Here is a 16,612-nt window from a genome sequence, read left to right as displayed (position 1 = left end):
AGTACAAACTGTGGATTTTATACCAACTGGCTCGAAGTAATTTGAAAAATGTCAAGATCAAAACAAAATATCAAAATCTTAGTCTGCGGAAAACAGCGATTACAAATGACCGGCCGCCTTTTTGAACGCGCGAACAAGGGAAAAACTGGGGAGAGGAATAAAAGAGAAAGGGGAAGGTGAGGGGAGGAAGGCGGGAGGGGGCTGGGTCTTCCCACCCCATCCCTCCCCCTTTCTCTTTTTTCCTCTCCCCAGTTTTTCCCTTGTTCGCGCGTTCAAAATGGCGGCCGGTCGTTTCAGTGTTTTCGAAGCATTTCCCCCGCAAAAAATATTATATATATGGTGGATATTTACTGAGCCGCGCAGCAGCGAGGTAAATATCCAGCACTTTCACCGACACTGAGGCGAATAATTGTTTTTGTATATGACACAAGTTGAATGCCAACCCCCAGAGTACACAAATCTGGAGACGTCTAGAAATCTATGCATTGTAAGGATATCATTTCCGGCGAAAAGCTCATAAATTTTCTCTAAAATTAACCCGCATATAACGGACACCCGTCAATACGGGACGAACAGGTCCTTTTACCTCAAAATGAATAATTTGTTCCTATTTCTACAGCATTTTGTTCCTCTTGACTCTGAAAGGACCACTCTAAAGAGAAACATTCGTCTAATAATGGAAACGTCCCCAAAGGAAAAATTAAACTAATGTACAACAGCAAACAAGGTTCTTTAAAAGCCACTAGGAGGCTGAAAGAAACAATTAAAGGCATATTTAAATCTCTGGGCTACTAGAAAATACAAATGGGAAAAATGTGCAAGTAGAAACTTTGGGAAACGTAAATTAAAAGAACAAAGAAAGGATTGACAGTCATAACTGAACAATTCACGCAATTAGGACTGGTGCTCGCAAATAGTCATTTAATCACAAGCCTTTTCGTTTACAATTTGCTTTATATGCAGAAGCATGCAAATACATTGAAATGTTGACATTGCAAACTGAGGTTCAATGCCCTCCTTCAATTCGGATTGTATTTCTGTTAATTTTCATGAAACAGACAAATTTATAATCGTAAGGTCCATTAGCAGCTTCCCTTGGATCAAGAATACGGTCTCCATTTCCATCTCTGTCAGTTGCGCGGGTTCCTCCAGGTTTGTGCGACCAGTGTCCGTTATTATCCAAGCGGTACCAGTGGTAATCGCAATCACCTGGACAACCTAATGGACCTGCACAAGATATAATATCATGATTTGTTTGAATATTGTCCTTTCTTTTGATCTAGTGATGATATCTGAAACTTTACTTCTTAAAGGGAACCACCACGACGTGACGTGAAAGGTTGCCCAATTCTTTCACGCTATAGATGTTCTGCTTTCTAACGATAGCGGCAACCATTACACGTCATAAAATCCAAAATGGTGGGACGCGGGAAATTTAAAAGCCAAAATATTTTCCCCTTTTTCTTGCTATTAAATGTTATTTTTCCCTTGTACTATAAAATTTGGAAGTTAGGCATTATTCCAAACAGTTCAACGTCAACTTGTCGTAAGAGTAGAGGTTTTCTTTTCGCTATCATAACCCCGGGATCATAACAAACTCTTGCATAAGGCTGTGAAGTTATCGAATTTCTCGGCCTATTTATTTACACTCAACACCAGAATCTGGCCTTAAGGGCCCATTACAGTATCTTTTGGGGCCGTTGCTAGGGAAAATTTAATTGGCTATAACTTGATATATCTTTGATTTTATTTAACCAAATTTAGACAGTAGTTTTAAAGTGCGAGTACAAGCCAGTTAATGACGTCATCGGGCACGTCTAATGTCACGTGACCCAGAACAAAAAAATGAGTTTTTCGCAAGAAACTTACGGTTTTATTCATAGTTTGTAGTATTATTTCAATCCGTACGTTGATCTTAAAAAATGCAAGCATGCGTTTTTCGTAAGCACAAAAACTTGAAATATAAGGACGGAAAATGTGTTCTGTTGACAGCCTTTTTGAACACAACTTTTACGTTGTTTTGATTTTCCGAAAACGCATGCTTACGTTTCAAGAAAATTGTATTTTCTTTCGATTTACTGCAAAAAAACAGTAGGTACGCTTTTTTCGTTCCGAGAAAAGGACGCATTTTCGTCCGTACCGGAAGTAAAATTTTACGGTGACTGATTGGTTGAAATCATCGTAATTGACATTACTGCACTAAGTTGGCTTTCCCCCCCGCTCACGTACGCTTCAAAAACTATAATTTTTCGACACGGCAAACTTTACTACTTGCTCGTGTTCGTAAAGCTTTAACGACGTTTACTGTCGCTCAACTAACATGTACAGGCAATGACAAATGTAAACAGAGTCGGTCGTAAGTATTAAAAAGAGTTTAGTGTGAGTTTCTTTATTTTCGGTTCGTAATTTGCGAATTAGCGTAAACAGGGTTATTATGCTTTGAGCAAGAAGGCTACAATTCGTAGTTCGGTTGAATAAATAGTTAACGTTTGTGAGCTGAAATGCAGGTATGCATACAGGTGTTTTATATAGTTTAGTTTTCGCAGTTTTGTACCTTTGTGAATTTGTCATGTGGTAGGACTGCTGTACTAATCATTTAAGCAGTTTCTGCAAGCAATTTACGGCAGATAAATCGAGTTCATTCCTAAATATTTTTCGGTAACTTATCTTCGTTTCGCGGATGAAATGAATCGCTGCTTTTTCTATGAGCCTGGTTTAGTTCAAGTGATAATGCTTTAATTTTTGGCCGTGGCTTTCACAGATTTCGTCAGTGAGCTGAATGGTTAACCGATGAAAAACACGGTATTGCCGCACATTCGCATGTTTTCTAATGCATCGGCGCTGCTGTTAAAAATATTTCGGCGGTTTCAGATACTTGCTTCGGGCTTCGTATATGTTTTGCAATCATTTAGTATGAAAACGTTTCTTTATTTCCATTTACCCAGTTTGCTTTTACTGCAAAACAAATTTCTGTGATAGGAATATGATTCAGAATCAACCGAAAGGGAACTAAACTCGTGTAAAATTTAGCCGCTAATGCGAGAAAACCGGAAATAAAATTGCACTTGCGTGGCAACCGCGTAGCTTGGCAACGAGATACTGTAATGGGCCCTTAATACCTTCCAAAAAAGGAAGCGATCGATGTCCTAAGATATGCGTGGTTTCCAAGTTCAATTTTTTTTAATCTGTACAAACCTTTGTAATAAAACAGCGCGGCCAAGTGCTCTGTTCCATGAGGGGCGCACATATGTTTCTTGGCAGGTGTAAATACACAGCCATCACTTGTTGCGGCCCTTTTTACATCTTCCGCCGTATAATCGCGAGGAAAGGGATTTCCTGACCCTGTGCCGGGCTGTGCAAAGGCATTATTCTGGACCATGCTTGCGTAGTTGTAACAGTTGTTGAAAAAGACCTGAGGTATTTTATTCCAAGGCCCTGGGTTGTACGGTGCGGCATAACGTTTTGCTGAATTCGTTACATTAGCTGAGACATTTCCACTTCGGATCTCCATCTCGACAATTCCAGTCGATATTCTATTACTTGGGGCAGTCCAGAGTAACATCAGCTGTAGTGTCTCTGTTTCTGAGCCTACAATCAAAACTGCCGCTTGCTTTTTTCCTTTTTTGACCTCCTCCACAACGAATCCCTCGTAGCCAAGCTTCGAGGGCGAGTCTTCCGGTTTGTACTTTTGCGCACTGCTGAAGAGACTCTTTATCTCGCTAAAATTTTGGTGATTTTGCTGAATCGTCCATTTTGGATTCGGAACACCAGAGAATATCTCTAAAGTCACAATAAAGCCGTCTTCGCCTAAAAAAAAAGTAAAAAAAAAGTACAATGAGCCTCCAATGAATGAGAAGAGATATATGCGGCCGCACTTTTCCCAACCTGCGCAGCTGGCAGAATTTATCGTGCACGTTTTTTGGTTTTTAACTGCCGAACGGCGAATGTGAGCGCGTAGAAGTGTGAAGAATGGTGGACCAAAGTACTTGCACAAAACATCCCGCCAGCTACGTAGTACATATCCCACACAGTGTCTTAAATATATTATTTATATAAAACTTTACGTAATCTAACTGCAGCAAATATTTTATTACCTGGAGGTATGTCTCTTGCAATTGCAGTCTTCGTCACGTGATGTCCCGCGCTTCTTGCTAAAAACGTAGCAGTAATAAATATTAAGGTTTGGTTTTCTTTATCTTACTTCAATTGGAGTATCAATACTTTTGAAGACGAACTGCATGGTTATCTTGAAAAAGATAGCACTTAATGAATGTTCAGCTCCAACAGAGGTAGTGGGAAAGAGAATGTTTAAAAGACTCTAGGCAGCCATATCTTTTTTTGTGTTTGTTTTAGTAAGAGAGTTTCGCTGTGGTAGTTAACGCGGAACGTCTCTAAGCGAAAAAAATAACTTTGAAACACAACTTACAGCGCGCAAGTTTTTAATTTTGAAGTTATTAGTAACTGCGCCACAGAGTCCTAAGCAATAATGGCAGTTTTCATGTCAGGCAGTTTTCACTCGAGCCAAACTGTGCAAAGTCGAAAGGTGCGTCGCTTTCGTATAAACAAGGCTCGCAGCTGTGTTTCAGGTAGCTGTTTACATAACCTATTGAGGTGACATGGTTCGTTTATTGTGACTTGACTAGTTAGTCATTGAGTTATGAATAAGTGATGAAAAAAGTGGCTTTTCCTTGAACACAAATAATCTGAAACACAAGGCTTTAAAAAAAATACCGTATTATAGGAAATTAACGCTTGTGTGTATTTAGGTATTTGAAATTAACACGACTTAAATTAACGTGAATCGAAGGAAAAATTACTTCGAAATAAAGGAAATTAAACGCGAAAGAAAGTGTAACATCTCAAAATGAAGAAAATTAACGCGAAGAATACAAAAAATATTTCTACCCTGATGAAAAAATACCTTTTCTTAGAAAGCAAGAACTTCTGTACTGTATCGAGAAATTGGGGCCAAAATAATGGAAATTAACGCTCCACTTAACCCTTTCAGTGCTAAATTTCTCAAAAAACAGGGGTTTTTTTTTACCATTAAACTGATTTATTGGTGCTACGATCCTGAATTTCCCTTAACTTTACTTAAAAAGCACTTTTCCATAATGCAGCAAGATTTTGATGAGATTCTATGGAACAATGTACAGAATTGTACTTTGGCGCATGGGCATCAGCCAAAATTTGGACTCTTTTTTTGCGAAATTGTTTCCATTTTTTTCTTGCTCCTTTTCTTTTCGTTTTTCTCGGAGTTGTTATTTCCACTCCTTTCTACTGTATCCGTCCTTCCTTTATACAAAAAAGTTTTGATAAAAACATTAGTAAACCTTGAAAAGAGGACCTCGATCTATTACAGGTGTTTTGGCCTGTTTAAGCACCGAAATTGCACCAAAAAGTGATTGACTTTTTCTCGATTAGCTCTGTTAGGATGTGACCCATACGCAAAATAAATAGTTCTGTGAAAAGTTCAAACCTACATTGTAGCTCTATCAGATGCTTATCACCAAAATCTGCTGACTTTCAAATTGATGACGTCACAAGTGGTTTATTGACTGCTCCTCCAAATGTCGACAAAAGTCGACTTTAGCACTGAAAGAGTTAATTAACGGCGCGAAATTAGCGTCAAAAAAAATTAATGCGACATAAATTAATGCGAATTTTCGAAATTCTCTTTAATTTCATGAAGCGTTAATTTTCTTGCATAAGGTATCCAGAAAAGTTTACCTTGAGTTATTATCTTACACAAAGGAGCGACTGATATGGTTTTCGCATAGAAAACAGTGTGTTATCTTTCAGAGTACAATATAGTTTTTGTTAGACGGATTCTGAATCTCTGCTGTAGAATTTTCGTCAAAGTTAATAGAAAGTAAATATTATTAGCATAAAATTTGTAGCAACCTTTAAAGTATTTTTTAGATTAATACCGCCTACCATGGGCACTTCCATAAATACAAAAGAAGAGAAAACCCACAGAAAACTGCAAGAACCACCTCGCCATAGTCACCAAGGGATCCAGTAAGAGAGCTTCAGTTGTAAAAACGTCGAACTGCTTCTTTTTCGACACTCGAGCCAAAATGCGCGAAGATGAAAGATTCGTCGCTTTCGTATAAACAAGGTTCACAGTAGCGTTTCAGGTAGCTGTTTACATAACCTATTGAGGTGATATGGTTCGTTTATTGTGACTTGACTAGTTAGTACTTGAGTTATGAATTAGTGATGAAAAAAGTGGCTCGTTTTTCTAAGCATTTCCTTGAAAACAAATGAATCTGAAACAGAACGCTTTAAAATACCTTATTATAGGAAATTAACGCTTGTGTTAATTTAAGTATTTGAAATTAACGCGAATCGAAGGAAAAAAATACTTCCCAATAAAGGAAATTAACGGGACGAATACAAAAAAAAACACGATTTCCAAACTGATGAAATAATGCCTTTTCTTAGGAGTCAAGAACTTCTCTACCGTATCGAGAAATTGGAGCCAATTAAAATATTGGAAATTAACGCTCCGGTTAATTAACGGCGCGGAAATTAACTTAGCAAAAATTAATGCGACTTAAATTAACGCGAACTTTTGAAATTCTCGTTAATTTCATGAAGCGTTTATTTTCCTTAATAAGGTACCCACAAAGTTTTAGCTTGAATGATTGTCTTATACAAAGGAACAACTGATATGATTTTCGCATAAGAACAAAGTGTTATTCTTCAAAGTACAATACAATGTAGGATCAGGTTATTGTTAGACGGATTCTGAATCAGAGCTATAAAAAAATTGTCGTCAAATAGAATATAAATATTATGAGCATAAAATTTGTAAAAATTTTTAAAGCATTTCTTAGATCAATACCCCTTACCATTTGCACTTCCATGAATACAAAATAAGAGAAAACCCACAGTAAACAGAAATAACCACCTCGCCATAGTCACCAAGGGATCTAAGAGAGCTTCAGTTGTAAAAAAAAAAGTCGAACTGCTTCTTTTTCGACACTCGAGCCAAACTGCGCGAAGTTGAAAGTTGGGTCGCTTTCTTATAAATGAGGTTCGCAGCAATGTTTCAGGTAGGCGTTTACATAATCTATGAGGTCATACGGTTCGTTTATTGTGACTTGACTAGTTAGTCCTTGAGTTATGAATTAGTGATGAAAAAAGTGGCTCGTTTTTCTAAGCATTTCCTTGAAAACAAATATCTGAAACACGACGCTTAAAAATTCCTTATTACAGGAAATTAACGCTTGTGTTAATTTAGGTATTTGAAATTTAAGCGACTTAAATTAACGTGAATCGATCGAGAAATTACTTCCAAATAAAGGAAATTAACGCGAAAGAGAGGGCAACATTTCAAACTGAAGAAAATTAACGCGACGAATGCAAAAAAAGATTTATACCCAGATGAAATAATACCTTTTCTTAGCAGTCAAGAACTTCTAAACTGTATCGAGAAATTGGGGCCAAAATAATGGAAATAAACGCCCCAGTTAATTAACGGCGGGGAAATTAACTTAGCAAAATTAATGCGACTTAAATTAACGCGAATTTTTGAAATTCTCGTTAATTTCATGTTGGTTTATTCTCCTTATTAAGGTATTTAGAAAGTTTAAGCTTGAACAATTATCTTATACAAAAGAGCGACTGATGTGATATTCGCATAAGAACAGTGTGTTATTCTAGATCTTCAAAGTAAAATACAATGTAGGATCGAGTTTTGTTAGACGAATTCTGAATCAGCGCTATAGAATTTTCGTCAAATGGAAAGTAAATATTATGAGCATTAACTTTGTAGAAACCTTCAAATATTGCTAAGATCAATACCGCTTACCATAGACACTCCCATGAACACAAAAGAAGAGAAAACCCACAGTAAACTGAAAGAACCACCTCGTCATAGTCACCAAGGGATCTATAAGAGCTTCAGCTGTCAAAAAAAGTCGAACTGCCTCTTTTTCGACACTCGAGCCAAAATGCGCGAAGTTGAAAGTTGAGTCGCTTTCTTATAAATGAGGTTCGCAGTAGTGTTTCAGGTAGCTGTTTACAGAACCTATTGAGATGCTATGGTTCGTTTATTGTGACTTGACTCGTTAGTCCTTGAGTTATGAATTAGTAATGCAAAAAGTGGCTCGTTTTTCTAAGCATTTCCTTGAAAACAAATAAATCTGAAACACAACGCTTAAAAATAGATAAAAATGGTGGCTTAAACAAATTTCACTAACTTAACAGATCAGATTAGCGGTTAGAATCCTTGTAGCGCAACGGAAATCGCATTAGTTTTTTAAATGCCTTAATCCGATTACGTACTTTTTTTTTAAGAAAAAGCCCTTAACTAAAGACCATGAAAGGAAAGAAAAACTTTAGGTCGCATGGCTGGCTTAAGGTGATCTACGTTTTTGCAGTAATAATCGCCCCGATCGTTTCTATTGCCTCTGTCACTTCAAAACGTTTTCTTGCGATCGCGGCGATTATATGAGAACATAATACAAATGATCGCCAACGTATGCGGTGATTGGGGCGATCTCGACCGCTTGGATCGCCCGTGTTCTATCCTTCTATCCTTTCCCTTCTTCGCCGTAAAACTGTAATAACTGAGAAGAAAGAAAGCACGATTTTTGCTCTTTCATTGAAGGCTGCCATTGTCTATGATCTAGGGCAAAAACGATTGTTTTTCGTAGGTCTTTGCTCATACCAGACGATCGAGGCGATCATACGAGAACCAACCTTTTTCGGCAACTTCAAATCAGAACTACAGTCGACTCCCGATAACTCGAACTCTCGAACCCTCGGTAACTCGAACCTCGCGCTAACTCGAACCAAAATCGATTTCCCCTGGATTTTCGTTATACATTTACTGTAATTTTACCCTCGGTAACTCAAACCCTCGATAACTCGAATATCCCGCTAACTCGAACCAACTTTCGTTTCCCTTCAGGTCATTTTCTATATAATTTTACCCTCGATAACTTGAACCATGTCTGTCAATACATGACAAGTCAAAACAAACAGCGTGCTGTAGTCCAAAACGTTGAAATTATTTTGAAATAAAAACGTAAACGAGTTAGAACGCCCCTCAAAACACGAACTGTGCTCAGTGATTGACGTGCTACAGACGTTCAGTTCGTTTGTGGAGGCCCTGGTGTGGAGCTTGATACCGATTCTTCCAAATCTGACCTTAGAAAACTTTAAACGGTTATCGCCAGGGCGAATTAACGGACTATTTCTCGAAAAGTAAATCGTATAAACTCTGTAGCAGTAGCCTATAGCATTAGCGTTGTTCTCTTTGAAACGTGCAAAGTTCGCAGCTATTAAATTTGCTTTGTTTTGTATTACGTTCTGATGTATACCTGACAGTGTTTTGAAAATATGTTGTTCCTTTCTCTTTCGGCTTATCTACTGGTCTACACTGTTTTATGAATAGAAAATCAGTAAACACCCTTTTTTCCATATTTTCGGTAATTTGTTTTCAACGCCCGATAACTCGAACTCCCGATAACTCGAACCATTTTCAATTTCCCTTGAAGGTTCGAGTTATCGGGAGTCAACTGTAAATCAACATGTAAGTTAAACAGGACAAGGTATCGATTGTAAAGTAAATGTACAAGCAGAAAAAGGGAATTATTTTCTTTCAAACAAAATTGACAACATTGAAAACTGTTTCAAAATAGCTGTTGACAGTTTAATATTGGCAAATTTGCGTTTCTGGCCTCAAAACAAAAATTACGAATACAAATGAAGTTTTAAGTAAGACGAGCCTAAGCTCCCCCGGTTCATTAATTAATAATTCTTACTCTACGTGAAATCAATTTTACAAAATGGTGACCTATTCAAGCATTCAATGATTATGCCGTGAAGGCTTGAACTATTGACATAGCTACTGGTTTGTGACTTAGTAATCTTTTCACGGTCACTAGATTCTCGAGACACGTACATCATTTATGAGTGCACATGTACTCATAAGATTCTCGCTTTAGCAAAAGAAACATTTCCAAAATTCCAGTACGAGTAAACAATGGCAATGGCGCAGTGTTGTTTATTAGCTTTGGCGTGCTTCATATTCTTAACCATCCAAGACGCGGGTAAGTCAGAAATCTTTGCTTCGATTTCGTCATAAAATTTTACCTTTTAAAGTTGCGTCTACTGTTTATTTTCACTGAACTGATACGGTGATATTTCAGACTGTAACTTTAGTGCGGGAAGGTGTTGTGTTCCGTACTGTCGCGTCGAGTCCAAGATTTATTTTAACATTACTGACTTGCAAAATTACGACTTAAAAAATAGATTAAAAATAGCTGTTTCCTTATTTATTTCATTTAAAGGTTTTGCTAAGCAAAAATATGATCTCTTGCACTATACAAGAAGGGTGATAATAAATAATTAGTCTCACAATAACGTGGACTTGTTAAGTGCACTAACGAATAAAGGCGGAAAAAAGTCTTAATTTTTCCAGTTCAAGTCTTGTTCGGCTTCGCCGTCGTGATTTCAGAACGGTCTTCTTTGGCGTATCCCACAGGACGTTTTTTTGTGGAACACGTTTGCTTTCTGGGGAAAGGCATAGACTGAAATTATTCTGTCCAATTTCAGCGAAAATTGCATAAATTGTCTCAGCTTCTGGTACATATGATAGTAAATCGGCAAATTCACGACCTAATTTGATATTCCAGCTAATTTTTAAAAGGACTATCCGCGAACTTATCGGACTCAAATTTGACAGATTATGGTTTAAAGACTTTTCTTTCGAAGACCAAGAGCTGTCAAGAAAGCGAGTCAGGAAAGAATCTTTTTTTCGGCCACATCTCAGAGGCAGTACTCAGTTCGTCGATGCGGAAGTTGTACGCCTTGTGTAAATATTTGTCAGTATTCTCTACGCGAGTTAAAAACTTTAACTCGTAGAACTGCTCTCGCACGCTTCAAAACACCCACAAACCTGCATCACATCAAACTAATACAACACGAAAATATTTCTACTTCGTTTTATGTCAAATAAACAACAGTAAAAGCCGATTTTAGAAAGTTTAAATATTGACAATAGCGATCAGTGAGGAAATTTGAACATTTAATATATGGGGCATACTGTGACCTCCCAAATAAAGAATGGTAAACCTGTGATGGGATAGAACAACTTAAATCGAAGTTTAGTTGAATGGCAATGAAAAAAAGCTCACAAATTTTCCAATATGATTATTACTAAGTCTTTACACATATAAATCTGTCCTGAATTCCCCATTTCTAAATATAATTGTCGAACTACGATGACTTATTTTCTGCTGAGAACCAAATCGGATATTCAATTGTTTAGACTTTAAAGACCCTCACTATAGACCACTGAACTACACCAACAGGTGGTAATATACATACGAGAAAGATATATTTACTTATACTCGTGTACCTCGTGTGCTCAAGGCAGAAAATATTTTCTTTGTTCGGGATCTCCTTCGTGCCTTAACCGTATCTACCAGTTACAAGTACATTTCTTTTACGAAGCTAGTAAAAAGAGCTCTCGAATTATGTTTATTATAGAGAAACTGATATAGTGTTGTTTTTCATCATCTTCATTTATTTTATCTGCCACATAAGGGAAAACATTGTTATTATTATTATTTTAGATACCTTATTATAGAAAATTAACGCGTCATAAAATTAACGAGAATTTCAAAAGTTCGCGTTAATTTTAGTCACGTTAATTCTGGTTAACGTTAATTTCCGCGCCTTTAATTAATTGGAGCGTTAATTTCCATGACCTTAATTTCCATTATTTTGGCCCCAATTTCTCGGTACAGTCCAGACCTTCCTGACTTCTAGAAAAAGGTATAATTTCATCAGAGTTGAAAACTGCCGGTATCACTGAAACTGTAAACAACGCTCGAGGTGGTCAGATTTCTTCACTTAGCCCCTACGTTTAGGATTATACGCCTAGTGTTGAAATAAACTTGTTCCTGTTGTCTCAACAAGTTTTTCTTTTTTTGTGTATGTCGCGTTAATTTTCTTCAATTTGAAATGTTACCCCCTCTTCCGCGTTAATTTCCTTTATTGGGAAGTAATTTTTCATTCGATTCGCGTTAATTTCAAACACCTTAATTAACACAAGCGTTAATTTCCTATAATAAGGTAATTATGGCGAGCAGACCTCGTAGAAGCCACCGGGTTATTCTCAACTTGTCTTTTATTCATTTTTTAAACAAAAAGTGGTTATCTATTGTTAAAAAATCTGATATGTTTTAGAATTATACAATGAAGTCATAAAGAATCATAAAAAATATGTTTTCTGTTCAAAAACAGTCGACGCGAACCTTAAAAGCTTTTTATTCATCAGCACCGTCAGCGCGCCAGAACGGAAAGCACGCGCAATGAATCATTGTAGTGAGTCAAATTCCCACGCTTGATCACGCGGCTTATTTTTTTAATTTTTTTTTTTCTAAACTGCACCCTTCTTACATACACCTGTATATATCAATCGATATGGTATTCAGTTATCAAGCTAAATGATGCTAAAACAATTAAGCTCGCACAACTTTGGAAAGTGAAAACCGTTAGAGAATTTCGCTAAGATGAGCTGAAAATGCATAGAAGTGTATTCTCATTTTAATTCAATCATCACAAAATCACAAACGATAGCTGACTGTTTATTGCACGAGCACTGAGGAAAAAAATAGACAAGGAATAAGATAAAACCCTCTTTTCTCAGAAGAAAAATCACCAAAAAATAAATTCGACCTAAACAAAATACAACTTTAATTTTTGTTGCTGACCACTAAAAATAACACGAAATGGGCACTTTGATATTGTTTCCAGATATTTGAGCGCAGTTATTCAAAATAAATATTTCGTTATAGTAGCCATTTGCAGAGTTCCTTTTATGTTGTAGAATATTTATCACCATCAAAGACCTTCTACTAAGAGGGGAAAGTTTTAATTTGCTTTAATTTGTTGCGGAGAGATAACGACTACCAATTCAGGAAATCACAAAAAATCTTGTTAAAAAACTTCATTCTTGATTTACTGAAAAACACTTGGTCAACATGAAGACGATCTGCTTTACATTAACATCTTGTTTCTCCACTCTATCTTACGATAATGTAGCAGAAAACCAAGATTCTTTTTTGGAACTCAGCAAAACTTCTTTATCGTAGAGAGAATCTCGACAATACTTCGCCCTAAAGCATAGTACAGACTGCTTAAGTTAATATATGCATCTTCAAGGTAATTGATTTGGAACAGTTTACTCGTAGCTTATTTACTGCCTTAGGTAAATACAGTTATCTTTCTCTATTAATTTGTGGTAAAAAAAAGAGATCTATAGTACGTGAAAAAAAAAATAGGCAGAAGACTGATGTACTTTTTTAGGATATAGTATTTTCATTTGTTAAGTTATAATTAAAAATCCTGATTACCTTTGAAAGTTTACGGTGACGAATATAATGCAAGAAATAAATATTAGTTTTGAAATGCAAAAATTAATCGAGCTTTTCATAGTATGTGCAGGTGCCTTTATTCAAAACTGTCCCTAATGTAAACTCCGTACTGTAACTATTATGTCTTAAACAACAATAATTAGATTGCATTGTATCGATAACCATATTTAGAAGGTAGATCGAGCTCACACGGCTAGGTTTTCTCTGGTTCTGTAGTGTTTTCCGAGTTCTTTTCCTTGTTCTTTTCCCTCTCGTGACAGCTGGCTCCGGTTCAAGGAGAAAAAAATGAGCAACATGTAATTTGTAGTCTTCAATTAAATATTTTCTACACAATATTACACAAATATTAGAAATTTCATTTTTTTTTTCTGAATAGCTTTCTAACTGAACGGTTTTCGTTTCTTCAAATGGTGAATCCATTTCTTTCAGCAGACAAGTCAGTTTTTAATACGGTTTACAGCACTTTTGTTAAAAAAAAATCTAGTAGATGCCTATCTAACCTGCGATTTTAACGAGCCCAAAGCTTGCAAATTTCTATAGGTGCTAAGAAACATTACAGTTCTGGTATTGTAACAAAATAAACATTAATTGAACGTGTTTTTATTAATGATGAATTCCAGTCCGTACTGCGCAATCTCGGCTGCAATGTTTATGTGAGTATCACGCGAAATAATGTTTACTAGCAAAGTTAAAAATTCTGTGACAAACTTACCTTTTTCTCCATTATTAACGCCAGTTATCCTTGCAGAACAATTATAACAAGTAAAAGAACCTCGACGCTATTTCAAACCGAAGTATCAGCTCATCGGGAATTCTCGAACAAAACGATTCGTAATGGCGGACTAAAAAACTTCTTGTATGCTATAACCGAAGTATGACGTTTCAACGAATTCAAAACAAAAGCGAAAACAAACCTTGAGTCTACGCAGTACGGACTGGAAATAAGCTTTGAGCGTTTTTGCTAAAATTCAGCTGACTTTACATCTGTTACTATCATTCTGTATAGGAAGCGTTAATCCATGCCATGGGAACTCCTGCTACTTCATCTCGACCGCAGAAGAAGGGCGCTCATGGGATAACAACCGTAACACCTGCCAAGGCAAAGGTGGTGACCTAGTTTCCATAGAAACCTTGGCGGAATGGACATTTATTAACGGGGAGATTCAAAAGAAATGCATTGGAGTACCCAATGAGTGGCATATTGGTTTGCATAAGGTGGGAGGAGTTTGGAAGTGGGTAAATAATAGCCCATTTACCCTGGCAAGCAAATGGCAATCGTCACATGGAGAGCCATCTGGTGACGGAGATGTGGCTGTCATATCAAAGGATTACCCGCCTACTCATCAAGGCGAATTTAATGACCTCTTAAGGACGCATAGGAGAGCTTTCATTTGCGAGTTACCTAAAGGTAAGATGAAAAAACAACAACCACAAATCATAAAAACAAGGGATTAGTATGAGCTGTTTGAAGTATTGTACATTAACCCTCGAACGTACAAGGAAGGGGGTTTAATGCCACCCCCCTCCAATGAAGATTTTTCAACATTTGAAAAGATGATCTACTTTAAAATGCTGAAACTTTCAGTAGCTGTTTATTAATCACTTGCAGCAATTTTGATAAGGCAACCATGTGTTATAATTGCAAGCAGATCAGGCCTAAAATCGTCATTTTTAACAATTTTGATTTATTTTTCCCGTTTTTTGAAACAACATTCGTACGATTAAAATATAAAAAGTAAAATATTCTCACTACCTTCAATACACAGGAATATAAAATTGTTCTTTCACCGTACTATCTCTTTAACAATTTCTTACAAAAGTTTGCCCACTTTTGAGTGAAAAGTTCGAGGCGGCGAAGACCGGATGTGACGTCAACTTTTGCGTTTGGCTCGCTGTGTGGGTGAAATGTTCACTATTTACTTAATATTTTTTGTTATACATTGCGTTTTTGCAAACAATTTCTTTTGTCTTTCCAGGCCCTGCAAACAAGTTTTTTCAATATTTTTCATCCCCCCCCCCCCCCCTCCAAAAAAATAATGGTCCGTCCCTAACTCTGAGATGTTGTTTGACAAATATACACAATACAAAGAAAGGTGGTAATGCTAAGAATTGTGGGATATCTATTGTTATGGAAATATTCTTGTGTTATTTTCGGTACTGAGAATAGTAAAATAAAATATAATTAAAAACTATTCTAAAAGGTGGGTGGTCTTTAACAATGATTTGAATCTATTTAAATGCCTGTCGTTGCGTTACTCTTGCGGTAAATTGTTCCATAATTTCTGAGTAGCCGTCGCTAAAGCACGGTATTCTAGTGTCTTTGTAGTCAAGCATTTTGGGAGGCTGCAGAAGCAAACCTCTTGATGATCTACGTTTATATGAGTTGCTATATTTAATGCTAACCAGTTCACTATGCTTTATTACAGCTAGCGGAGGAGACTAAAGCGGGAGGCAGTCCAGGACAGTGATTTTAAAAAGCCACTCATAGACATAGACACTCTATATAAACCTCATATACAGAGAAGAGAAATAGAACAGTAAAACAATATATCGCTGTAGTGGCAAGTGAACGTAAGATAATGAAACAATAAAGTGTTGTTCGCTAAAAGAGAAAACCGAGTCCAGGTTTATTTCCCTTTAAACCTTAAAAGTGCTTCCTTAAAGTGCCCCTGTGATCAAATTTTTTGATTTTTATTTTTTTACATTTTCGTGAACAATTAGAATTTCTTACTCACCATGCCAAATTTCAATCTATTACGAACATCAGAAGTCGTTTTATAATATCATTTATTCCAGAGAATTTACGGCCGCCATTAATAAACCTTGTTCCAAGGCTTAGAGAAAGTGACGTCAAAGGCTCAAAAATACCTCACGGTTTGAAATTATAATAACAATCAGCATATAAAATTGCACGAAAAACAAGTCCAAAGTTTTTGTTGCTTTTCGCGTGATTTTCAACACTTATTGTTATTATAATTTTAACCCGTGAGGTATTTTTGAGCCTTTGACGTAATTTTCTCAAAGCCTTGGAACAAGGCTGATTAATGGCGGCCGTAAATTCTAGGAGATAAATGTTAAAATAAAACGACTTCTGATGTTCGTAATGGATTAAAAATTGGCAGGATGAGTAAGAAAGTCTAATTGCACACGAAAATGTAAAAAAAATGAAAATCAAAAATTTGATCACAGGGGCACTTTAATGACATCAGTAG

General features: G+C 36.5%; 3 protein-coding genes and 1 long non-coding RNA gene across 9 annotated transcripts in view; 1 reads left to right on the top strand and 3 right to left on the bottom strand.

Moving 5' to 3' along the window:
- LOC144665097 (uncharacterized) overlaps nt 1-16,612 on the bottom strand; it is a 115,550-nt gene that overhangs the window by 67,357 nt on the left and 31,581 nt on the right. The gene's annotated exons all lie outside the window — the stretch shown is intronic.
- LOC144664772 (uncharacterized) lies at nt 836-8,181 on the bottom strand. 5 transcript variants are annotated; one of them, XM_078525979.1, is made up of 5 exons: nt 7,879-8,181; nt 5,938-5,996; nt 4,095-4,151; nt 3,196-3,807; nt 836-1,227 (listed from the first exon to the last, which is right to left on the bottom strand). In XM_078525979.1, the coding sequence occupies exons 1-5, from the start codon at nt 7,884-7,886 to the stop codon at nt 1,007-1,009; spliced, it is 957 nt and encodes a 318-aa protein (XP_078382105.1). In that variant the 5' UTR covers nt 7,887-8,181; the 3' UTR covers nt 836-1,006. The 5 variants fall into 5 exon arrangements, with proteins under 5 accessions (XP_078382105.1, XP_078382106.1, XP_078382107.1 ...); XM_078525980.1 differs by lacking the exon at nt 7,879-8,181 and adding an exon at nt 6,917-6,957; XM_078525981.1 differs by lacking the exons at nt 5,938-5,996; nt 7,879-8,181 and adding an exon at nt 6,858-7,029 and having other exon boundaries at nt 837-1,227.
- The window catches only part of LOC144664823 (C-type lectin domain family 4 member E-like), a 197,681-nt gene continuing 190,676 nt past the window's right edge, over nt 9,608-16,612 (top strand). Inside the window, exons 1-3 of one of the 2 annotated variants that reach the window (XR_013572852.1) lie at nt 9,608-10,067; nt 14,407-14,808; nt 15,827-15,909. Coding sequence is in view for 1 of the 2 variants with exons in the window: in XM_078526048.1 (XP_078382174.1) it covers nt 10,001-10,067; nt 14,407-14,808; nt 15,827-15,843 (486 nt within the window). In the remaining variant the exon portion in view is untranslated. Of the gene's footprint in view, nt 10,068-14,406; nt 14,809-15,826; nt 16,010-16,612 lie in introns of those variants that run through there. The other variant, XM_078526048.1, reaches the window with a different exon arrangement.
- LOC144664857 (uncharacterized) lies at nt 13,998-14,549 on the bottom strand. Its single transcript, XR_013572868.1, has 2 exons — nt 14,337-14,549; nt 13,998-14,141 (listed from the first exon to the last, which is right to left on the bottom strand). It is a non-coding gene; the product is annotated as an uncharacterized LOC144664857 (long non-coding RNA).

This window comes from Oculina patagonica, chromosome 9 (genome assembly GCF_052425735.1).
Source record: "Oculina patagonica isolate OP01 chromosome 9, crgOcupat, whole genome shotgun sequence".
NCBI classification, from domain to species: Eukaryota; Metazoa; Cnidaria; class Anthozoa; order Scleractinia; family Oculinidae; genus Oculina; species Oculina patagonica.
This window is presented reverse-complemented; position numbering and strand designations above follow the sequence as displayed.

Excerpts from the sequence above, each read along its gene's own strand:
- LOC144664772 (XM_078525979.1), bottom strand. Across the intron at positions 4,152-5,937 it reads TATTTATGGAAGTGCCCATG|CAAGAAGCGCGGGACATCAC; the intron begins GTAGGCGGTATT and ends CTACGTTTTTAG. Across the intron at positions 3,808-4,094 it reads TGCAAGAGACATACCTCCAG|GCGAAGACGGCTTTATTGTG; the intron begins GTAATAAAATAT and ends CTTTTTTTTTAG.